Source organism: Chrysemys picta, chromosome 24 (assembly GCF_011386835.1).
Source record: "Chrysemys picta bellii isolate R12L10 chromosome 24, ASM1138683v2, whole genome shotgun sequence".
In the NCBI taxonomy this organism is placed as follows: Eukaryota; Metazoa; Chordata; order Testudines; family Emydidae; genus Chrysemys; species Chrysemys picta.
Window position 1 is genome coordinate 16,580,190 of NC_088814.1, and position 25,099 is coordinate 16,605,288.

Consider the following 25,099-nt stretch of genomic DNA (forward strand, 5'->3'; position numbering starts at 1 on the left):
ACTGACACATCTATACCCCTGTTCTCAAGGAGGCTCTCCAAAGCAGTTTGTAGAACTACCTGGGGATCGCAGCGCATGCTATCTATCCATCACAGCTGGACTAGGAACTGAATCCTTATTGTTTCGGAGGTCTTTTTCCCTCCTCCCAACCGATTCAAATATAAATAGTAGATTAGACCATTGGTCTGCCTTATTCCGTCACTTTCCTCACCAGATTAGACCATTGGTATGGCTAGTCCAGTAGCATGCCTGGCTGTGACCAATGCCTGGGGCTTAAGACAAAGGTGAACTGCCCAGTGCTGTAATTGGAAGGGGGAGGAGAGGGCATCCACCTTCCTGATCCCAGTGGTGGTCGTCTTATGCCCAGAAGCAAGTGAATCATAGCTTTCCTTGGAATAGCTGCAAATATTTAACAGTGCTGTGACTTTCAAGCACCAGGTAAGCATTGTTTGGCTTGTTCTCTCTAGGATCATGACACTTAACGTCTCACTTTATAAAACAGTTGTCTTGTCTGTTCCGTTTGGTTTTGGTGCCATCTGACATTAAGTTCAAGCAGATAAAACTGATGGATCTACCACAGATACGACATAACAAAAGCATTGCAACATTGTGGCAGCTGCTGTCTTCAACATCTTCAAACACAGACATCCTGTGATGCCTCTAAGATGAACGCATGGTGGAGTTCTATATTTCTTGTAGCCACCATGATAGACTGAGTACCACTGACTGAAACAGAAATAGTTTAACAGTTCTTTAGACAGCAGGAAGAGCAAGCTACATATTGAACAAGTGACTTTTGTAGCTTAGACATGAATAAAAGGAAAGAGCCTGGTGTTAAAGGCATTGGACTGGGAGCCAGCAGATTGGTGTTCTAATTACTTGCTTTGCTATTGAATTGCTGTATGACTTTGGGCAAGCCACTTAAACGCTCTGTTCCTACTCTATCTGTAATGAGAAATGGAATTAATTAATATTTGCAGCATGCTTTGAAATTCTCTGATGGAAGGTACTATATTTGTCCAAAGCATACAATCATGATATATCGTACCACGTATCCATATGGTGGAAGTCAATGTGCAATTACAGCTTTTAGCATGATTGTTCAACTCTAGATCACTCCAAATCCACTTCCTATGGTACTGAGATTACCTGCCTTATCAGGGGACATTTGGGAGCAAAGATCAGATTGGAAACAGTTTCTTTGCTGCGTTCAAAGACAGAAAGGAACTTCACACCTTCAAGTGTTGCTTGGCTCCAGGTAGAAAATCTCACATCGTGCCAAAGGGCCAATTAGGGTCACTTTGAACCCAGCTGACCTGACTTGGCATTAAAATGCCTGAAAGGACCCACTCTGCTCTTCCACAATGGAAATTTAGCCTCTGTGTATGAGTTTTCCTTTATTCAGATACAGTTTCCTTTTATTATTCTCACATCCATTTCTCAGCTTTCACTCACATTAACACCAAGTGTCAGCTAATATTGTTTTATAGAGCAAGGCACTAAAATGCAAGTACTTATTTCTAAAATTTAGTAACTTTTTGTTAAAATATGCTGTTTCTCTCTCTCTCTTTCTCTGTGAAAGCTCAAAGCAGCATTGCACAAGACAGATTTTGAAAGCTCTCTGTGGTTTCGGATGTCAGCATAACCCTGTGCATGAACATGTATTCAGCCTCATGTGTGCTTTCAGGATAGGCAAAACGTTACATATACAATATTAGTCAAAAACAAATGTGGCCACCTAGTTGCATTTAAAGTGTGAGTGGAGAGGAGTGGTTTGGACCAGAAAAATGAATTCTAATTATTCCACTCTTATCTATGGCTTCTTACTACTTATATTTATAACTAAACAGAGAAAGGGAGACATTTAGAATGATACAAAACCCAATGTCAGACAGGATGTTGATGGCTTGGTTTGGATGATGTTGAAACACGGAACTACAGCTCTTTCACAAGTTGAGATCTTTACCTTATTCTGACTGGCAAGTTTGCATAAAAGGAGTCAGGAAGTTATCTATCAAGGTAGTTGGTTGCCAGTCGGTCACATCCTTTAGCCTCCTGTGGGCTGGTAAGCCTTATTGTACTACCCGGTGTATTTTAATGAGAGCTGGGTGAAGAAAAGTATTCCATCTCATCGAGGATTTCACTCTTCTGAAGTTTGGTTTCATTTTGATTTGGAACAAAAACCACAAAAATGGAAATGTCTGTGAGGGGATGGAGCCCCAGCTTTGGGGCAGTCCACCTGGTAGGCTGCTGCAGACCCTGGAAGTCCTGGCATCCTCAAGAGCCAAGATGGCAAGAAATTACCTGTAAGTGAGAAATTAATGGGACATACAACCTTCCACGTCGCACTGACTGTCAGAGCCACGTCGCTTTTGAAAATGTTACTCTTAACTGCTTGCCCCTAGAAAGAACAGAGGGGAAAAGTTTGCACCCTTGTTGACTGTGCTGTGTACTACTTTGGGGAATACACAAGAGCCCTTCAGACTACAGGGCTGTCAATCCCACACCTTTCACCAGAATTTAATATTCATAAAGGGTATGTGTATGTGAGACTATTCATGCCCCTCAGTGCCCACACAAAGAACTATATTTTACATAATCATTTAAAGCAGATGAGGGGGCTGGAGATGCCATGTACTGTAGATACATGGAAGAAGACAGCTAAGTATTTGGGCCATTTTTGGTACATTTGAGGTGAGCTCAGAGAGTGCCTTTCTCATCTCACTTAAGTATCGGGTTACATTAGAGATCAGCCGTCATGTATTTTGATCTCAGTAACACAACACTGTACTTCATAACATATGAACTGCACATCAAGAAATCACAATCAGTGTCAGAAGACCACTAGTTCCCATGAATGTCTTGTATCTGTTCAGACTGTGGTGCCACTGTTAAATTGTCACAGTCAGTGTCTTTGTGAATTTGTTTTTGTCACGGGAATTCCTTTTAGCCAGACTAGCCAATATTCTGTCTCTGAAGGTGCAAGAAATCCCACAGTAGTCATATGGGGGACAGTTCCCTCCCCACCACTTAAAAAAAATCACATCTTAACCATTATAGCTAGATATTGGCTTAGCTCTGAGGAAGGATGTTTTATATCTCTTCCAAATTTTTTGTTAGCATTAACTCTGTTAACTCTGGATATTCTTGTTATCCATAAAACTGCCCAGTCCATCTTTGAATTTTGAAAAGTTTTTGACCTTAATGACATCCTATAGCAGAGAGTTCCACCGTCTATTCACATGTTGTTTGAAAAAAGTATTTTTGTTTCGATTGTGAATATTCCACCTTTCAATGTCACTATATTAATATTTGTTCCTTTGTTTTTGTGTTATGAGCCAGGGAGAACAGAAGCTCCCAATCTACCTTCTCTAGACCATTTATTATTTATATCCGTTAGCATGTCCTCTCTTATACATACTACTTTCTAAGGTATGCAATCCCAGTCTTTTCACTCTGTCTTCATACGAGAGCTTTTCCATGCCCCTAATCATTCTCACCACCATTCTCTGAACCCCCTCCGTACTGCACACCATATTGCAGATAAGGCTGCACTATTGACTTATACAATGGCATAATATTTTCCATATTATTCTCAATCCTGTTCCTATTGTTTCCTAACATCTTGTTTGCTTTTTAATTGCAGCTGCACATTGCGCAGAGAGGTCTTAATTGAGCTGTCTACCTCCTTGACCAGGTCTCTTTCCTAAGTTGGTGCAGTTATCTTAGACCCCTGTAAGGGGACACCCACTGTTAACCTTTTGCTATGATTAAAATTGACCATTTATTCCCAGTCTTTGTTTCCCATCTCCTAGCCAGATGCACGGCAATACTTTGCCCCTCTTCCCATGATGACTACAAGCATCTTTTGTGGAAATTTGTCCAAGGACTCTTGAAAGTCTAAAATGTCAACCCCTTGTCCTTTTCCTCTACTTTGCTAATACATTCAGAGAATTCGGATAACTTAGTGAGGCAGTATTTTCCTTTGCAGAAATTGCACTGATTAGACCCTATCGTAGCATGACCTTCTAGGAGTCTGAATATGTCACTTTTTAACTATGATTTCAACCAGTTTACCAGGTGTGTATATAAGGCTTCATGGTCTCTAATTTCTTGGACCACCGCTGGAGCCTATTTTAAATACAGGTATAATATCGTACTTTCAAGTCCTCTGGTACAGTAGCTGTTTCTATTTATAATTTTGCTAGCAGCTCAGTGACTTCATACTTAATCTTCTTTAGAACTCTTGGATGGACCATCTGGGCCTGGTGACTTTTATTGCTTTTTAAATAGAACCTCCTCTTCTGACCCTCAAACTCTGATAGCAGCTTATCCTTATTACCAGAAAAGAGCAGGTCCAGTGTAGGGATTTCCCAACATTCTCGGTGGAGAAGACTTTTCTAAAGATGTCCTTTAGCTTCTCAGCAATGTCCTTATCTTCCTTTAATTGCTCCCTGCTGTTGATTCAGCAGGCCCTGGGCTTCTTTTGCAGGCTTCCTGTTTCTGATATACTTTAGCCATCTGCTCTTTGAAATCCATCTTGGCTCTCCCAATTTCCCTCTTGCATGTCACCTGCTGTCATTTCTGCTCTGGTTTATATCCTTCCCTCAAGTTACATTTTTGAATTTTGAAGGACCTCTGACTTGAATAACCTCCCAACCTTGCTATTTAGTAAGCCAGACTGGCTCATTCCTTGCCTTCCAAGTTCCGTTTTTGTCCAGAGGTTTGCCAGCCTTCTGAGACCTTGGTTCCTTAGGCAGCGTTCATGCCACATCTAAGGATTTTACTTCCTTTACTTTTGCCTTTGAGGCCTTTTTGACTAGCTCCCTCACTATATTGGACTCTCCTTCTCTAAAGTTCAGTGTCACTGTCATGTTCTGACACTTTACCTCTCCTCTAGAGATCAATGAACCTAATTATAGGTGTCAAGGAATTGCTTCTCTAAACTTCATCCCATTGTGCTTTTTGATTAGCTTAAAGGCAGGTAGTTGAAGTTTCCCCGTTATTATTACTTTGTTAGACTTTGCTGCCTCTTGTAGCTCTCTGAACATTGTGCACTCAATTTCTTTCTCTGTCTGGAAGCCAATAGTATGGCCCTACTAACATATTTACATTCTTTCATCCTGGAATTTGTATCCATATGGATTCAGCTGTGTGATCTTCTCCACTTAGAATTTTTATCTTGCTATATTCTATAGAATCTTTTAGACACCACACTGTTCCCTCATCTCTGTGGCCTAGTCTGTGCTTCCTGTATAGTTTATAGCCAGGAATTACAATATCTCATTTATTTTTTGTTATTCCACCATGTTTCCATAATGCCTATTATATCAAGATCCTCATTCATTGCCAGGCATTCTAGTTCACCTATTTTTTGCTTTTAAGCTTCTCACATTCATTTTACAATGTTCCTGTTTTTATTGAACTTGGTCTGACACCCTGCTGTTCTCACAGAAATTTCATGCGATCTTTCCCCATCCCTGCTCTTGCTCAGTTTTGTTTCCTACCATTTATTGGATATCTTTGTATTATTAACATTGTTGACAGATATCTCTGTCCGATTTATGTGCTCTTTGGCTTATGTCTGTTTTCCCCCCCAGCTCTCAGTTTAAATCCTCAGTCAAAACCTTAATTTCACATGCCAGCAATCTGGTTTCACGTTCATTAAGATGGAGCCCCATCCCTTCCATGTAGGCTCCCTCTTCCCCAAAATCTTCCAAGGTGCCTAGTAAGTTTAAACCTCTTTTCTGTATACTATAGTCTCAACCACACATTGAGTTTAGAATCTGATCTTTAAATGCACATACAGCTACTACTCGTATGGCACATGCATGTGCTTTCACCCAGAGAGCATTGACTCTGTTTGCCATTAGTTTCTCTAATGAGCACAAGGCAATAGAGGCTAGTGCGAAGATGAAGGGAAGTAATCTGATAAAGGCACTTTGCATGCCATGATGGTTTGGAACAGATGCAGGAAAAATGACTGAATCCTACAGAGTTCACTGAGCCATTAAATCCAAATAGAAATAAGAAAGCCCCCACACAACCAGCCGAGATCACTAGCTGTCACTTGTACTGCCAAGATGTGATGAGAAAGAGCGTCTCTATCCAAAAATACTGTCTGCCATTATACAGAAGGACCTCAGTGTTTTCGCAAAACACCAAGACCTTCATCTGACTCCAAAGATAAAATTTATCTTGTGGCCTTCTTGCCAAGGCTGGAATGTTGCTGGTTTTGTTCCCTGTTGCCCATGAGAGCTCACTTTCTTCCTTCACACTCCTGCAGGATTACTTCATGCCCAGATTGCAGGGAATTGCATTCCCCTCACGTTCTCCAATAACCACATTGTTTTTATTCCCCAAAAGGTGAAAGATGCACAGCAGCAACATCCTACACTTCTTCCTCCTCAGCAGAGGTATTACTTCCATCCACACTTGAATTAAACCTCATGGTACACGGCCAAACCTGCCTTAAATAGCCATTCAAGGAGCTGGCTGAAAGCCAGAACTAATTCCATAAAGGTGGAGCAGAATTCTACTAGCGGTGTTTGGAGGTATTTTAGGGCAGATTTTTGTCACAGTGTGTGGGCTAGTAAGGGAGTCATGGTATATAGGAAGTGTAGGATCTGATGGAGAAACAGTCCAAGAGGCCTGTGGAAGAGAGAGTGACCCAGAGGAAGGTGCTTTGGAGCAATCTTTTCCTTGCAGATCAGTACACAGTGACGGTCAGCCCACTCATGGCTGTGAAATCCGCCAGTCATCCTGCTCTCTGACCTCTGGTGTACATGCTTTCTGCAGGCACAAGCTGATCACCGTTGGGGAGAGGCAGAAATGGAAAACAGGATGGATGTAAGGCAGAAAGTGGGATGTGATGAAAGGCGTAGCTTTAAATCAGCCATAGATTGCACCAGCTGTATAGTTCCTCTTGAGAACACGAAGTACAGGTTCATTCAGTTCCCTAGAGCAGAGGATATTCGCTTTGAAGTCATTCTCGCTAAGAAACCAGGTTTCACTAATTATATGTGATATATTTGAGTCCAGTGGCCTGATTTGAACCAAATGAAACAGAGACTATGGCATTAGCACCCATATAGCACTTTACAATTGTAAACTAATGTTTGCGCCCCAGAGGAGCTCTGTGCTCTCTCACTGGCCAAAGATACAGGAGATCCTGTGATTAAGGCACACAACTGGAGTCAAGAGGCCCGGGTTCGGTTTTTGACACTGCCACTGACTTGTGTGAGCTTGGGCAGGGTGCTTGACTTCTCTGTGTTGCCCTGTTTTCCCCCTGTGGAGTGGGATAGGTAGAAAGCACTTCCAAGTCTTTGGATGGCTCTAGAGAACAAGAGAATTTTATTAAGCACAGTTGTTTCTAAAACTTGTCCATGGTCTAGGTGAATTATTTTTTTTAAATAATTAACAAATTCAGGAGCATTCCTCAGTCACTGAAAACGCTGCCAGCATGTACGAACTGAAATGAGGATGGGTGGATGGGACTTTGAGACAGGATTATGACCTCACCTCTGTATCGCCAGACTGTAAATTTGAGCTTCACTAATGTGCGTGCCCTTACATCTTACTGGAACTTTTCTTGGGTGAGTTATTGTATTACTGTGGAAGGCTGGGAGAAAGGTAGCATGGGGTTTAGAGTTAGGCTTTCCTATTGGAAGGACTGACTAATCCATTAGCCAGAGAATGACTGTGGAAGTGAGACCTTTCACTAGCCTGGATAACATCTGTGTCCTAGCTCAACCGGACCTGCCAAACACCAGCCACCCCAAAGGGTGTTTTCATTAGGTGTTGCATTAGCCTGTGAAATCACTTTGTCCACCCATAGGCACTAAAGTCTTGCAGCGGATCTTCATTTCAGTCTCTCCTCTTTTTGAGAGCCTGCAGGAGACTGGAATAGTGGATTTACCTTCCCCTGTGCCCTGGTATGCAGTATTTAGATCAGTCAATAACATGCATGTTGATAAAATTGAGTTGTACCAATGGGCTCTGGAAGATGCTTTGGTTTATTGGCTAAAGCAGAAAGCTGTTTTCTGCCTTTCAGTCTGTGAATAAACCATCTTACCTCCGGGCTCCTAGCATCTGTCATCTCCCCTTTCTGCCACTGCCATAACAGGTGTGATGCTGCTCTGATTGATGGAATGAAAACCAAGTTGACATTTCTTTCACCCTCTTACTCGTCAGCATATTGACAGACCACTGGAGTATTATCTGAGAGCCTTGGTGCATTGGCACACTGACCTGTTCGTACTGCGTTAGGGGATTCTCAGGGCTGCTTTGCCCAGCAGGGAGGCTGAGGATGGGGTTGGACAGTCCTTCTTTGGACTCCCAAAAGTGGACGCTTTGGCTGACTGGTATTTAAGAGCCCTCCCCTCCTCCCGACACACGCGTCTCCTGGAAAAGCCTGCAGTCTCTTCTGACCATAGAATGCCAACAGAAGTACAGAAGATTCGTAATCATCACCAGGAGGTTATATTGATCTGAAAGCATTTGTATGAAGCCAGTTGGAAAGGCTGGAAACACTGTTTCATTGGGACTGTGCTATTGCAGGGAGTGGAGCAGGTTGGATCCCCTGGGAGGGAAAAATTTACTGGGCTGCAAAAACACTCCCCCCCCCCCCCCCCCGCCCCCAACCAGCTACTTCGAGCGCTCCACAGGAATCTGTCTCGAGTATGCTTCTCTGGTTTCTCTCAAAGCAAATGTTGTATGAACAACTGTTAGTTTGCCTCACGGTACCCCTCTGAGATAGGTGTCATTATCCCCATTTTCCCTGGGGGAAACTGAGGCACGGGAAGGTTAAGTCTCTTTCCAAAATGACAGGTTTCAGAGTAGCAGCCGTGTTAGTCTGTATCCGCAAAAAGAACAGGAGTACTTGTGGCACCTTTCGTAGCCCTCTAAAGCTTATGCTCAAATAAATGTGTTAGTCTCTAAGGTGCCACAAGGACTCCTGTTCTCTTTCCAAAGAGAATTCTGATGGAGAATTCTCTTTCATGCAGGAATTCTGATGGAGCGTGGAACAGAACCCAGGTTTTCTGACTCCCAGGCCTGGGGCCCTGTTCACAAAATCATCCTTCCTTTCCCATGGACAGGAGGGCTAATGAGATTCCTTTTGCCCCATTTGGGGTGGGTTGCCCCTCTATGAGGGTCAGCAGAGTTAGAAGCCAAGGTGTCTGATAGCTGTTAGTAGCCTGTCTTATCTACTGGTTTGAGGAGAATGAACGTCAGTAGTCTCCTTTGCTACAACTGCTTCCTGTTAAACCTACCTTCCCAGCGCACGTTGACGAGAGTCTGTTGGAACCTCTGATTGGCTTTTCCTTGCGTACGGCTAGTTCTGCTAAGCCATGGTAAAAATAGCAAATTAAGTAGGGACTTTAGCTGCTTCTCACTGAGTCACGACTAAATAAGTATTAAATATCTGGAACAACATGAGGGCTTTGTGTGCTGCTTCCAGTTGTATGCTAGTACCCCTCCCTGAAATAGAATGACTATATTTTTTTAAAAAGTCATTCACATGTTAATCACATGGGTGCATTCTGACACACGCGGTTCATGGGACAAGGTGCTCCTTCAGGGGCATTGGGGAAATCCTCTTTGAACAGAAGTTGTGGCAGCAAAGTGGTTAATAGCCTATGTTAGGACTTTTTAGTCTAGCAGACAAAGTCTAACAATTGCCAATGGCTAGAAACAAGGCAGAAGGTTTTAAGTGAGGGTTAGTAACCATTGGGACCACTTCTCAAGGGTTTGGTGGATTCTCTATCACTAGAAGTCTTTAAATGAAGGTTGGATGTCATTCTGAAAGAGACGCTCTAAGTCAAACAGAATCACGAGGTGAAATTCTCTGGGCTGCGTTATACTGGAGGTCAGACCAATCAGTTTCTTAGATTCATAGGTTTTAAGGCCAAAAGTGACATGTGCAGTGATGTCATATAGAATGAATCCAGATCTCTCATCCTTTAGGATCTCAGGCAGTGCCCCGTTTGATGTATCATGTGTGGGTGCTCAGTGCAAAAAGGCAGGATTCAGTGACGATCGGTTCTAGTCATTTGACATGTTAATGTCTCTGATTTTTTTTAGAAACTTTTACTTGTTTTTTCTATTTTCTCCCAAATTGTACTTAAATAAAAAAGTGACTAGCTCAGGGGAACTAATGGACAATCCTTGCATGCAAGCTCCCCTCAATCCACCCAGTATTGGCTCCCCAAGGCCCTGTCGCAAGCAGAGCCCCTTGGTCTGCTCCTGGCCCAGACTGTGGAGGCTGATAACTAGATGCTGGGTGTGGGCAGGGGCTGGAACCACCCTTCCCGGAATTCTGTCCCTCTGCAGTCTTTGCCAGGAGCAGAGCAAGGGGCTCTGCTTGTGACAGGGCTTTGGGGAGTCTTTTTAAACCCTACAAATCAATTGGAAAACTTGCCCGATTGGGAATAGGAGGAACTTTTTTTAAGGCTGATATTCCTGGGGCTTTTGAGGGCCAGTTCCTTCCGACACCTTCATCCACTTCCCCCACTTGGGCGGTGGCTGAGGGGACAGGAAGAATTGCTGCAGGTGCCCGTCTTGCTCCTGCACGTTCCAGCCAGAGCCATGTGGTGCAGAGTGCTCCATGGCACAGAGTGCCCCACATGCTGGAGCTCCTTGGGCACAGCGCAGGGTAGCCTTGAGGCACAGGCATGCTAGGTTCCCCTGCAGCCCTGCAAAGGAGGAGGGCAGCATTCTTGGCCAGTGAGAGGGCTTGGTCCACGCCGAACTGCTGGATCAGGCACACAACTCTCCCCTCCGTACCCGGGACAGCAATGGAGAAAGTGAAGATATCCCTTCCTTCAGATCAGAACAGGAAGAATTACAAAAGCCCTCCTTTGGTTTTAACTCTTCTTTTCGAGGCTCTCTGTCCTACAGAGAGCAGCAAAGAGATTGCAAACCTGGAAGAGGTAGGTGGTCTGATTTCAACAAGCCCTGGAACTATGGATAGAACTCTTCTGGAAGGCTTTCCAGACAGAGGTCCCCACTTGACATCAGGTGTCCCACATCCAAAACAATCTCCCAACATAGGCTTCCAAGATTCTCTTTTGTGTGGGCGAGCACACCACTTCACACAGTGGGGTACTGGAGACGGTGAAAGAGGGCATGCCACTGCGGGGAAATTCCCTTGAATAGTCACGAACATCCTAGTAGCTCTTGTGTCGTACCTTGGAGAGAGAGGGTTCTAGATTTATCATTTTTGGACAACCCTCTCATCTGATCCCAGACTCAGAACATAGTCCTTCACGGCCTATCTGACAGACTCTCTCCTGCAGAAGCACAGGGTCCTGATCAGCATAGAGAAGAATCATCCTTAGCTTTCTCAGCACCTTCCGTACCTGGGAGTGACCCTAGACATCGGTCAGGTCAAGGATTCATTTCAGAGGACAGAAAACAAAAGGTCTTTTTGGGTGATTCATCGGGAATTCTCCCTCCAGACCTTAACTCACTCCTGGGCAAGCAGGACACTCTGCAATGGGCCACTTCCATGAGGTCCCTCCCAACGCTTCTCCTTTCCTACCAGAAGGAAATTTCATCCAACCAGGATATATGAGTTAGTGTTCAAAACTGGTTCATGCCTCTCTCAAGTGGCGGGCTTGCCCCCCAAAGTTCCAATGGGGTTTTCTAGTGTCAGAACCAGAGAGGCTGATCAATACGGACACCAGTCTCCAGGGCTGGGGGCTGACTCCAGAGTCTGGGTGAGGGAGGAGAAAGTAAAGAGTGTATAAATTTAGCTGGGGCTGTGTGCCATCAGGCTGCTTGTCACTCTCAACAAGCCGCCTGTAACTACCAGGTCCCAGCCATGCCACCATCAGTGCCACAGCAGGACATGACAACCACCAGTGCACCCACACTCCGCAAAGAAGTGGCTCCTGACATAGGCAGAGCCTATGCTCTAAGCTCCAGCAGAGTCCCCACCTCAAGGGAAGCAGGTCAGCAGACCGGCACTTTGAAAAATGTCATGGGATCCAGACTCTGTCCCCCCAAGTCCCTCCAAACATGCAGCTTTCTCATTCTGGGCCTTTTGCACCACAAGCCGTCTGAAAGGTTCTTTGCAGAGATGAGATCACAGAGCACAAGCCGTCAGTGCTTTCCCGGAATGACGGTCGGGCTGTCTTTATTCTCCCCCTCCCTTTCCACTATGGATTAAAACACTGAAGAAGATCCTGGGGAACAAATCCTGGTGAATCTGATTGCTCCTTACTGGCCCTGCAAGGACGCAGTTTCAGACCTGATTAATGTGCAGCTGAAGCTTCCTCTGACTTGAATAGTATGGAGGGGATTGTGAGATATGGCCCAGTCCTTTACCCAAACCCAAACCTGATAAAGCAAACAGTGGGGAAGCTGAAAGCAGGGAACTGAGATCCCTAGGCTACTCGCAGTGTGTGCCAGGAGAGGTGAATCCACGCCAGAGCAGCCAAAGTGAAAGAGGAATTGGAGTTCTTGCAGGATGGCCTAACTCCTAACACCTAACAAAGGTGGGCCTTGAGTCCAAAATGCTGACAAGACAGGTGTTAGCCATCGTTCGTGTTCTGAGCTCCATGACAACTTCCATTCATCACTGATACAATTCGATTCCTGAGAGCAGTGACTCTGCTTAAGCCACTTGTAGTCCAGACTCCCAACATGGAGTTCAAAGGTGGTTCTCCAGGGATGGTTTGGGCCAGAGAGGCAGAACATGCTGCCAGCGTGGACATAAGCAGAAGCCTGGCTTTTCCATTCTAACTGAAGAACCCTAAAATAGTGTAGTCTAGTTGACTATTGAATAATGGCTTGTTTTGAAAAAACAGCCCTGAGTTGCAGCAAACTTCTGCTGGTTGTATGGCTCCCACGGTCTCCAACAAGCCTCTACACTCATTTAGCCCCACTAGGGCTAGCGCTTAGGGGTATCCTCCCAAGGGCCTGTGTAAAGGTTGGAGGCACAGCATAGCCTGTGGATCTGTGAATGGAGCAAGGGGGAAAAAACATTGCAGGGGCCTGTGAGACCTCAGGCACATCCACACTGTCCAAGGGGATCGGGCACCTCCTGAGTTCCTGTAAGGCAGCGATGGGGCCTTGAGCCACACATTGACAAAGCACGGTAGGAGCAATACCAGGGCATTGCAGAATGTGCTGCGTCAGCAGCAGGCAGGGGCTCTTCCTCTGGGATCGTCCTCCCACAGGTACAAACTGCTTTGTACATCCCACAGCTCTGACCGCCCGGCACAGAGGGGATGGGAGAAAGGAGAACTTGGTCTGTCCTGCCCTAGGGAGCATTTTTTGTGTTGGAGTCTGAATACTTGCATTCTGTATTGAATGGTCTTTTCCGTCAAAGTTGAGTTTAGAATTAAAAAGCTGGGTGATTTCTTGTATCTCCAAAGTTCTGTGACAACAAGTATCTCTACTCGGTGGTTGCATGCTCACCTTTCTGGGTAAAACATTGTCAGCTTTGGAAGCTATTGATCTGGTGATATCCAGGAGGGGCTGGTCTGGGCTCCTGCATGGTTTATGGGGACAGAGACTGCTGGCGAATTCCAGGAAGGGCTGGTTCGGTTACCTAAATGCAGCCAAAATCTATTGATCTGCCTCCATGGCCCAGGAAGAAGGGGCCGCCTCACAGGTCAGACTGTCGGACATGCAGGGTACCAGGAAGAAGATTCACAGGTGGTAATAATCCCTTGATCTTATAGTGCCTTTATCCATAGATCTCAAAGCACTTTACAAATGAGGTTCATATAATTATTCCTGTTTTACAGATAGGGAAACTGAGGCACTGAAAGGTGAAGCGACTTGCCCAAGGTCATCTGGCAGGCCAGTGACAGAGCCAAGAATAGACCCCAAGTCTCCTGAGTCCCTGCCCTGTGCTCTAACCAGTATGCCATAATTTTCCTATCTCTGGTTCATTCTTGGCCTCTCTGTTAAATCCCTCAAGAAAGGGGATACTGATAGTGCTGGTGATTTTTGTGCTGCAGACTCCAGTCTGGACTGACTGAGACCAGTTCAGCGTAGTCCCCTGAACAGGCATGACATGGTGGGAGAACCCTGTGATTTTCCTGGGAACTCTTCCTTTTTTTTAGATACAAATGTCTGGAGATTTGCAAACAGGTGAGATTTGAGTGAGAGTTAAATTCGAAGTAAAATGGGACAGGTAGAGGGGGACTTGCTGCACCCCCAAGGGAGCCATTGTCAGAGCTGGGATTAGAACAGTGTAGATCAGCATCTAGCGAAAAGGAAGTAACTGTAGCTGTTGTTTTCCATGGCTGTTCTGATTAGGGGCCTCAAAGCTGCTGAGAGGTGACCTGTACAGGTCTGCATTGGACATGGTGACAGAGGAGATAACTGAGGTCAAGGAAGCTTGTTGCTAATCATGTAACTACACGACAGTCCCGGCAAAGGCTCTTCAGCAGGTAATCGAGTCTGTTTCTGGCTCCATCTCTTAATGCTCTTGTTTTCTTTTTGCCCTACAGTGAGAAACGCAATCTGCAAGTCAGTGTTACCAATCCAGTCCAGTGCAGCATGCATGGTAGGAAATGCACGGTCTCTGTGGAAACCAGGATCAACCAGACCCAGCCAGACTTCACCAAGAATCGTTCAGGTTTCATCCTGTGTGTGCCAGGGAATTAGCATCACCTCCACTAGAGCAGAGAGCCTTGAAAGGAGACAGACCCGGGCTTAGGTTGCCCTCCCTGTGCCTTGAACTTTTCAAGGGAATTCATTTAGAAATGCTCAGCTGTGACTTGCAGTCATGCACCTAACCAGATCTCTAAAGCTAGAGGTTTATCCAGCCCAAATTCAAGAGAGAGTTTCTCTGCCACATCCACCAGAGCTTAAAATAGCCAATCAGATGTGCCCAGCTTGGCAGGCCTGGACTCAGGAAACTGCTTCTGAGCTATTCAGCCGAGAGCATTTACTTATGGGCACTGCTACACCTGCCTTCCTCCCTTCCCCCCCACTCTTCTAACCCTCTCCCACATTCCCCTCTGAGTTTATCTCCATGTCTCAATCGCACAATATTGTGCAGCCTCTGTTGGGACCAAAGACTGGGGCTCGGGGAAGGAGTCCAGCAGTAACGTGACTTGAATTGGAAAGGCCAAATCTCCCTTGAAAAGGGAACCATGTTTGCAAAGGGCTGGATTCCCTTGCGGAAGGCACAGAACCCACACTCCCCCCAGCCCCTCTCCGTCAGAGCTCCTGTGTCTGTTGCGGGTACCTATAAACGCATCTCTAAAATAAGCCTGCTGCTTTTCCTGTAAGAAGTCTATTGGCCTGTGAGGCGGGAGGGGGTGGAGGAGCTACACTGACATCAAGGGGGTGGAATTACAGATGCAGAGGGCTTTAAGCTGCCTTTGCTGTATAGAGCATAGCTGTTGTCTTTCCTAAGTGGTAACTGCTTCCTAAACCCTCTGGATTCCCAGCCTGCATTCTCCTTGCATGACCCATGTGCAGTGAGGGCTGAGGTGAATGCTGGCTGAGCTCTCTGCACGGTTGGGTTAAGGTTTCCTTTCCAGGGGCTGTGCAGAGGCTCTGGAAACATTGAAATGATGGGTCCGAGAGACCCAGCCCACAGATCTCGAGTCTGTATACGCTAACTCTGGGGAATTCCGTCCAAGCACAGAGAGAAATCCACAAACCCTGTTCTTAAATGGAGAGATTCCTCTTCTGCAGCTGACTAGAGACCCTCCTTAGCCATGCATTGGACACCTTCAGCACAAGCCCATGGAGCCCCTCTGTGCCTCTCTCTGGCCTTCTGTTAGCAGCTGGTGCGTAGCCTGCGTGTCTGTTCCCCGTACCCTTGTGTTCTGTGCCCCAGGTTGGTACAGGGCACTGGTTTCAATAAAGTGCAGGCTTTACCATCTCTCCAGTCTCCTCTGCCAGAATTACTAACCAGCTTTTTATTTCATGTCAGTGGATTGTATGTCAGGCTTCTACTGTGGTACTTTAATGGGGGAGACAGTGACATTATTGAGACTATAGCTGGTCAATTCGGGCACTGCCGGTCAGGTCAGGATTCCAGTCTTCTGTGCTGTACAAGGCCTGCCTGGGGGATCTGTCCCAATGAGCCCATCTTAGGGACCTCCAGTCCCTGGCTTCATTGGAGCAGTTGTTTAGCTCTCAGATCTGTATGTTTTAGCACCCCCCACCCCCCCCAAAAAAGGGTGTGGGGGGGCCTGAAGAGGCACTTCCCCTATTCAAGGGCATGGTAGCCATCCTGCTCCATAGTGAATACAAAATCACCCTATGAACAGAGGGGAGGGTACGTGGGTCACAACAGTGTCTCTGCCCAGCCACTGCTTAGGAGACTCTGAGATTCATTGGTATCTGGAATAGAGGAGAGAAGCTACAGAGCTGTGTTTAATTAGGACAAGCTTAATTTCCCATTTTGTGTTTGCCAGAGTCCCTGTGGCATAGCCCCTTCCTGTGGCTGCTCCGTCCCTTCCCCTGCTGTACATCGCACGATTGCAGTGTGTGGCCTCGAGCCAAGACCCACCAGAGCAGCCCATTGTCATTAAGGAGCAGGAGTCCCCAGAGCTACCCTGGCACCTGCTCACTCTCATTGTTCGCTGCACTGGATGGCAAGGAGAGATCCTGCGGCCTGGGACGCTCATGGCCTTTTCAGATCCCCTCGATGCTTTGGGAAGAAGCAATTATGGCTGTTGGCCAATGCAGGTTAACTGTTAGCGGCTGCTTTACCAGGGCCTAACACCCCTAGAGCAACAAGGAGCGTGGAAGTGACTACCCAGCCAAGCAATTGCTCCTACCCATGCCAAATGTGTGTGTGTGCGCGCGTGCAGCTAGGTTAGCAGTAAGGGGCCTTTACCTCTCATTCTACTTATTCCCTGGCTTTTGCTGCTCCACAGCAAAAGAATGCCAGTTCTCAAGCTGTTGTGCTAGGAAGGAAGATTTAATTTGGTTCTAACCCCTATAAAGCTGTAGAAGAAAAGGGGAGCCCTCCCCAGCCGCTGTGCCTTTCCATTTGCACTTTTTGCTTTTTTATGTAATTGCCCAAGTGCCTCCCCAGTATCACTAGTGTAGTAGCCACATCAGTGGGAAGAGTTTTAATTAGCACTTTGGTACAGTAGCCCTCCGCCGAAATGGTTGTATAGAATCGTGATGGGTGTGTTTAGGAAATCTCAGAACACTGCGAGGGGGGGATATTGTATGTGTCTTTATGAAATGAAATACATGATTTGTGCCTGTTCTGGTTTATATATATATAATCATGTTTTTCGCATAAATTAATTATTTCTAAATTGTATTCTGATTTTAAGCCTGGGGCAATAATGCAATGAACCTTTTTTAAGTAGTTGATACTGTAAAATATTAAAGGAAAAAGCCCTGCTATTATGAAACTGGTTTTTTTGTTTTGTTTACATAATTCAATATAATAAATAAAAGCACGATTAGTTGCACCCTGATATTTCTGGTCTCCCTTTCTTATCGTGGAGATAAAAGTCACCCTGGAGAGAAGCATTTGTTTAGCAGGGTTTTCCCTGAAAAGTTTATTGAAGAAGAATGATGTTTCACGTACTGCTGTCAGCGCATCCTGTGGTTCCTGCTTTGATTAAGTTAAAATGCTGACCTCTAACAATGCTCCGGGGGGCAGCCTGGAGTCCTTAGTATAGGGCTTGATGATACAGAAGCTGTTTTGTTAAACAGGCCTCAGTGGAGCTAGGGACTGAAACGAGGTTTTCATTTCCTGTCTTGCTCATTTCTTTACCACTTTCTCAACATCTGCTGCTCATTGGGGCTTATCTGAATCTAGGTGACAAATGAGGGGAATAACCCAGCCAGAGCACCCCTCGACAAACTGCCATGGTCTGAGACCATCACACAGAACAGGAAATGGGAGGATTTCTGTCAGTGACTTGCCCTAATTAAACTGAATCTGAGAGGCCAAACAAATTCAGCCTTTTGCTTTCTCATACTGTGCGACTGCCGAGACCAGCGACCCAAAGTGCAATTGCAGGACAGCCAGATGAGTGCGACAGACTTGCTGTGTGAGTCAGGACATTCCTCACCCTATGACACGTACAGTCCTTATCCTTGTTTACTCCCCATATGCACATGTACCAGGGAGGCAGGCATCCTTGCCCAGCTTCTGATGGGCTGAGTCAGGAAGGCCATGTCTCTCCTCTGCCTGTCTGGCTAATTTCCTTCAAAAGAGAGCGCTCTCCACTCTCCTCACTTCACAGCAGATTGTGCGACAACCAACAGCAAAGCCATGAACCCAGGGACTTTAACATGATTAAGACTCTAGCACCACGAATGTGTTAAGCCTTCTATCGTTAAGGCAAATCCAATTATTTTCCATCGGCATGAATCATTTGTGAAAGGGGTCTTACACACATGGGCTGCTGCACAAAAGACTCTGCTACAAGCCGCTTCCATGTAATGGATGGTCAGTGCATTTTATTTCATCAGCACAGTACAAAAATAAATAAAAATAAGGGGAGGGGGCTAAATTACAGGCACACGGAGCTTCATGACAGTCGGTCAGATTATAAACCACACATACTTACAAACACACTGTACACACATACAAAATGAGACAAATATAAATTAATAAGTAACTATACCCACCAGTTTGGTCAACAAAGATCTACAGAAGAGATTGCACTAAAAAAACCAACGTACAGATACATGTATCATTAGCAGTTTCAAATGTACATCGATGAAGAATTTCAAGTGAAAAAATGGCACGTTGTTTTCTTGTTTTCATTTGCAATTTTAACAACTGTTGGAACAGAACTAAACTAAGAACTGTGCACGGTAAGAAGAACCTATCAATCCCCAGCGCTGATGAGAAAATGCCAGCTCAGATACTGAACTATTTTGTGTTGTGGGTTTTTTTGTTTGTTTTTGTGCATGGGTGTAACTTTTACAGCCATCAGTTGTAAGATTGTTTTTGTTTGCTGAAGACACACAATGCTTCTGTTTGCATGCACAATATCACTGTCAAAGCCATGATGAAAGAATAAAGAAGGGTTTTTTGTAAGTTAGTATTTTTTTGTTCTAAAAGTTTTCTTTATAGCAGCATGTAAATTTCTTTCATTGCTTGCACACTCAAGTATATCAGTTGATCTGTAACACAATACTTATGATCAGTGCACAATGGGAACAATACATTTCACATTGATACAGTAGCATTTATTTCCCTTAATCCAGAACCACTCACGAAACGTGAATCTCATTTCAAAATAAATAAAGGGGGGGAGGGGGAAGAGAGAAGAAAACACCTCTCCCAGACACAAAGCTGGAATCCAGTCCGTTATTCCAATGCCTCAAGGGACGTATAGGATCTGACCTGTTCAGTCCACCTTAGGAACAAGGTGACATCACACTGCCACATTTTACACCATCCATTTAGAACAGCAACTCTGCAATGGAGGGAGCTGAGACAAATATGTACAAAGACCAAGAGGAGAATTTATTTTTCCCCTGCTTTTGCTAATAGGTCTTCCTTTCCCCTCCCACCCATCAAGTGGCTGCGGATTTCCTTTCTTTCCAGCTCTGGCTGAAGAAGTGTTAGCTTGTGGTCGGGTGTTTGTTAATGGCTCAGCTTTAGAGCAATGCAGGCTCTCCCTTCATTTGCAAGTCCAGCTCCTCTCACGTCCAGACCTTTAATTTCACAGCTTTGTTCCTCTACATTTCAAAATGTGCTTGCTGCTAATTTGAGAAGCAAGTACAATCTGTTCTAACCCTGTTAAATACAAAGCCCACCCTCCCCTCCCCCGCTACCAGAATGCCAGCATCCTTAAACCTAGTGTTGGATTTGAAGACGCCTATAGAGATTTCAAACCAGTCTGTGTCTGCAGCCATATTACATGCAATGAAACACTAGTCTTGGTTTTCCTCAACATCTGGCACTGTAAGAAGCTATAAAGCCAGAGGATAAGATGACCTGTGAGCTTCAACCCAAAAGTGAATTCACTTTTCAGTAGCATTAAAGTGTGTGTTAGCATCTAGAACCAGGAACCCTGGTCTTCTAAATGACATCGTTAACTCAATCAGTAGGATTCCAAGGAAAGAAAAGCTGCATTCCTATTTCTAGTGTAGGCTGTAAGGCCCAGTCCCCTCTGCCCACTTGGTGATGAGCTTTTTCTTTCTGAAATTATTTTAACAACCTCTTTCTCCCTACGTTTCCATAAACATGCTGTACCCGCACGCTGACATCAGAGGTAAACAGCAGACATAAATAGGCCCAATTCCACACAGAGTGATCAGGTAGACTAGGGAAAGCAACTGATAGTGCCATTAAACCCTACACTAGGACACATCACTACAGACCACTACTGCTGCAGTTCAGAAAACATGAATAGAATAATGTCCACCACTTGTGACAGGACCAGAGTGGGCTGCAGATAGTCACGTTACTGACTAGCACAGAATTATTTGCCATCGCAAACCAAAACAAAATAGCCACAGGTGTGGTCTCACACCAATCCCAACCTGGCCACCTCACCTCTCGGTGCCTTGGCTGGTGACACAGCATTCCAAACTCGCCTTAGACATAGGCTGCAGCACTGATCATGAATGATAATTCTATGCCTGTGAGGAACTGTTTTGCCTGCTCAAAGTTGGGCTTTCCCGAATCTGGGAATTTTGAGAATTAACTGTGTGAGCCACCAATGCAGAGTCAAAGGTGTGTGCAATTCCACCTCTCCCCCACTCGCCTTCCCAGCTAACTACACGTTACATGCAATAAGTCCCTTTTGGAGTTTGATACTGATTGTTTTTAAGGTTAATTTTCTTCGTTTTGTGCAGCTCTGAACCCCCGCCAGCTTTAAAGCATTGGATCCCTTTGTGAAATGCCAGATGCTCAAGACTCCATTGGATTACCCCATCCCCACACCACCAGGCCCTTCAAGAAAGGAAAGGCCAGCATTTCCTTCACACCATGTTTTGAAGCCGCCTGTTCACAAGGGTGAAGCCTTCTGCGTGGATAATGCCTCTGGCAGATACTGTCTGGGCAAAGGGGCAGCCAAGCCCCCACTGAGCACTGGGTGCTATGGCCCAGGAAGTGGAGGGAGCAATGGATCTCCAGGCAGTTACAGAAACCAAACAGATACTGGCTACAACAACAGCTTCACACCCACCCCTGTGGCTGCAGCGCCGCTGGAGGCCAAGCCGGGCTGCAAGTGTTCAAAGGTCAGTGCTGCCAGCTGGGGGCTGGGCGGCTATTTCCAAGATCCACCCAACCGCCACCTGTGTCTGACAAATCAAAGCACCACAAAGGTGCCCCGGTCCCAGCGGCGGGGGGCGCTCACCGGTCCAGCCCGATGAGGAGCCGGCTCTTCTCCTCCTGGCTGCACTCGTTCTTCAGGTCAGCAAACACCTGGGTGAAGTAGTGCGGGTCCGCGTTGATCTGCAGCATCTTGGGGCTCATGAGGGTGATGATGGAGAGGCAGCGGTCCCAAAAGGCCTCCTTGCAGCTCTCCACCAGGAAGGGTTTGAGCGGGTAGGAGATCTCGTTGCCCATGTAGGAGTAGGAGAGGTACAGGCAGGTCAGCAGGCCGGCCTGCAGGTCGTGGTCGGTGGCCACCTCGGCGGAGATGACATCCCGGCACAGCATGTAGAGGAAGACCACGTTGGCCGGGGTGATGAAGCCCTGGTCCTGCCAGCCCTGCAGGAGCAGCGACCTGTCCACGCTGCGCAGCCACAAGACGGGGTCCGTGGGCGAGAGGTGCTTGAGGCGGTAGCAGCGGCGGCACAGGAACTCGCCCAGGCAGCGCAGCAGCTCGCTGGTGGAGGCCTGGACGATGACCCGCTTCGGGGTGCCGGCCGCGCTGGGGTTGGGCGGCGCTTTGCGGCCGGAGGACGCTGCGCTCTTGGCCGCGGAGAGCGGCGGCGGCGGGGCCGCGGGCTGCGCGGGGGGCTGCGCGAAGGTGGAGAGGTTGGCGCAGGACAGCGACTTCTTCAGGTTCTCGCTGTTGAGGTGGGCGACGTTGCTCTGGTAGCCGCCGCTGGGCTGCACCTTCTTGGAGTGTTTCTTCTTGGCCGAGACGGCGGCGATGCGCTTCCAGGGCAGCGCCGCCAGGATGGGGTTGCGCCGCAGGCTGCGCTCCTTGGCGTTCTTGCTGTTCTGCACCGCGGTGTATTGCCCCGCGCCGGCCGCGCCATCCTCGCACAGCGGCGCCTTGCGGTAGCTGGGGGACAGCGACAGCACCGTGCCCATGGCGCCGCGGGGCGCCCGCCGCCTCCGGCCCTGCAGCGGGGGGACAACAGCCGGGATGGGTCCCCTGCGCGCAGCCGCCTCCCCGCCCTGGCCAGCGCCGGCTGCACCCGAGCATCCGCAGCCTGGCTCGGCTCCCCGCCGCCCCCGCCGCGCCGCAACCTCCCCCGCCGTCCCCCCGGCCCGCTCCCCCAGCCCCCCCCCCCCCCCGCCGCAGCTCTCCCAACGCCCCCACTCCCCCCTCCCCCAGAGCCCCCCCGGCCTGCTCTCCCCCCGACCCCCTCACCCACAGCCCCCCCAGCCTGCTCTCCCCCCGACTCCCTCCCCCACAGCCCCCCCGGCCTGCTCTCCCACCGACCCCCTCACCCCCACCGACCCCCTCCCCAGAGCCCCCCCGGCCTGCTCTCCCCCCCGACCCCCTCCCCCAGAGCCCCCCCGGCCCGCTCCCCCAGCGCCCCCCCCCGCCGCAGCTCTCCCAACGCCCCCCACCCCCACCGTCCCCCTCCCCCACAGCCCCCCCGGCCTGCTCTCCCCCCCGACCCCCTCCCCCAGAGCCCCCCCGGCCTGCTCTCCCACCGACCCCTTCCCCCCCCACCGTCCCCCTCCCCCAGAGCCCCCCCGGCCTGCTCTCCCCCCGGCCCCCTCCCCCACACCGTCCCCCTCCCCCAGAGCCCCCCCGGCCTGCTCTCCCACCGACCCCCTCCCCCCCCACCGTCCCCCTCCCCCAGAGCCCCCCCGGCCTGCTCTCCCCCCGGCCCCCTCCCCCACACCGTCCCCCTCCCCCAGAGCCCCCCCGGCCTGCTCTCCCCCCTCCCCCTCACCGTCCCCCTCCCCCAGAGCCCCCCCGGCCTGCTCTCCCACCGACCCCCTCACCCCCACCGACCGCTCTCCCAGCGCCCCCCCCGGGCCCTCCCCCCGCCGCCCCCCCCGCCGCCGCCTACCGGGGGCCGGTGCCCGGGGCGCTGCGCTCAGCTCCGCACGGCGCGACCCTGCAGCTGCAGCGGCTCCTCCGGCCGCATCCGACGCGCCAGGTGACAGCGGCGGCGGCTCCGCTTCTGTCCAAGGTTCTGCAGGGCGAGGCCCGCCCCGGGGCCGGCTCCTGCCCCCGCCGCCTCCCCCGGCACCGCGCCCCGCTCCCCGGCCGGGGCGCAGCGGCGGCGCAGGGCACCGGAGGGCGGCGGCAGCCTGGCCGGGGCTGCGGGGCGCGAGCAGAGGGGCCCCGCCGCACCCGCCGCCCTGCGGCAGCTCAAGCCCCCCCGCCGGCCCGGCCCCACCGGCAGCAGCGGGCGCTGGGCTCCGTGTCCGCGGGAGGCTCCGGCGGCTGCTGCGCTCGGTGTCGCGGCGGCGGAGGCTGGAAGCCGGAGCCAGCCACACGCGGCGCCTGGCCCCGCCCCGGCCCCGCCCGCTGCCCGCCCCCCGCCGGCCCAGGAGCCGAGCCGGGCACCGGCCTCTGCGGAGCCCCGGGGCGGGGAGAGACGCGGGCAGGTCCCGGGCGCTGAGCCCGGCCGTGGGGCGGGGGTCGGTCCCGGGCCCGAGGAGTCGCACAGCAGCGCCCGTGGGCAGGGAGCAGGCCCGGCCCGGCGAGGGGGCAGGGAGCAGACCCGGCCCGGCGAGGGGGAAGGGGCCCGGCAGGAGGTGCTGGTTTCCGTGCACTGGGGGGCAGGTGTCTGGAGCCAGGCAGGACGCTGCCTCCGCCCCCCCCCTCCCGCTGTAGGTTAGTGGTACCCAGGGTCTCAGGGCACCCGCCAGGCACTGGGCAGCCACCGGCCCTTGGGCAAAAGCCCCGGCACAGCTCGTCACCTTTAGCCCCCATGGGGGAGACCCTGGAAACGGCCCCAGAACAGGCTGTGAGCCCGCACGGCGGGGGCGGGGGCTTATGGCTGTGGTGGCTCAACGTAGTCTGCACCCAAAGGACAGTGGGCGCCTGCAAGCCCTGGCCCAGAGGGTGCTCAGCAAAGGGACAGTCTCAGCCTGATGCTCACATGTACCTGTTTTCATCCGGGTGTAAGCTCAGCGGCTGCTTTGCACCCTCATCAGCAAGATCCCCTGCAGGCTTCACTACACTTGCGAATTAATTCAGATTAAGGTAAAGGCTGTAGCAGGAATAACTCCAGGTGGGGCCAAACCCTGCGTCTGTGCAGCGGGTGCCCTCCTCAGTCAACCCCAATAGCTCAGCCGCTCACCTGCTACCCACCCACCACCGTCATCCCCTGCCACGGAGATGGTCTTCCAAGAGGGGCAGGTACCAACGGGTTTGTCTGCAAGTGGAGCAATTCCGCTAACTCCACCTGTGGGCCCTCGATTCTGGACTGGCCAGTGGGCCTTAAATTCACCCGCCCCCCTTCATGGAAAGAATTTACATGGGGAGACAGGCCACAGACCCCACTGACCCAGCATGTGATCAGAGGCGGGCAGGGGTTTTATAACACTGATCGCCAGTGACTGTTACTGGATCTGCTGGGCCTCGCCCTGAAGCACCAGAGCTGCATGGTTTTTAAAGGAACATGGAATCTCTTTCCATAACTATTCACAGCCCTCTCCATCCTGCCCCCCACACTCCTCCTGTCCCAACCCCTCACCCTTCCTCTCTCTCCACCTTGTTACCCAGTTAATGTGCTTTGATGGAATGACCGCATCAGTTTTAATTAACTCTGTGCATGGTCACAGCCCCCTGCCCTGTTGGGACTGGGGGAGAGGGTACTAGCTCGTGATCTGTTTTCTTCCTTTCAGTAAGGACACACTGACTAGACTTTGTGCAAGAGAACTGCAAACTGAACCAAACTGCAGCAGGACTGGAGCCTCGCTAACAGCAGGAGTCCCCGTTCGCTAATGTTATCGTGCCCAGCCCCAATACCTCACCCACCTCGTCTCTCTCACCTCATCGGACTGACACGGCCAGAGCTACATTGCCAACACCCATAAGAC

The 25,099-nt window shown here is 49.4% G+C and overlaps 2 protein-coding genes across 3 annotated transcripts in view; one reads left to right on the plus strand and one right to left on the minus strand.

The window, feature by feature from the left end:
• MYO1D (myosin ID) overlaps positions 1-17,417 on the plus strand; it is a 360,936-nt gene extending 343,519 nt beyond the window's left edge. Inside the window, exon 22 of one of the 2 annotated variants that reach the window (XM_005282854.5) lies at positions 14,469-17,417. In XM_005282854.5, coding sequence (XP_005282911.2) covers positions 14,469-14,625 — 157 coding nt within the window. In that variant the 3' untranslated portion in view covers positions 14,626-17,417. Of the gene's footprint in view, positions 1-6,366; positions 6,412-14,468 lie in introns of those variants that run through there. The other variant, XM_042844804.2, reaches the window with a different exon arrangement.
• Positions 17,418-18,384: 967 nt separating this feature from the next.
• On the minus strand, positions 18,385-23,255 carry CDK5R1 (cyclin dependent kinase 5 regulatory subunit 1). Its single transcript, XM_065577938.1, has 2 exons — positions 23,116-23,255; positions 18,385-22,207 (listed from the first exon to the last, which is right to left on the minus strand). Exon 2 carries the CDS (start codon positions 22,175-22,177, stop codon positions 21,266-21,268), a length of 912 nt encoding a protein of 303 aa, XP_065434010.1. The 5' UTR covers positions 22,178-22,207; positions 23,116-23,255; the 3' UTR covers positions 18,385-21,265.
• Between the last annotated feature and the right edge of the window lie 1,844 nt (positions 23,256-25,099).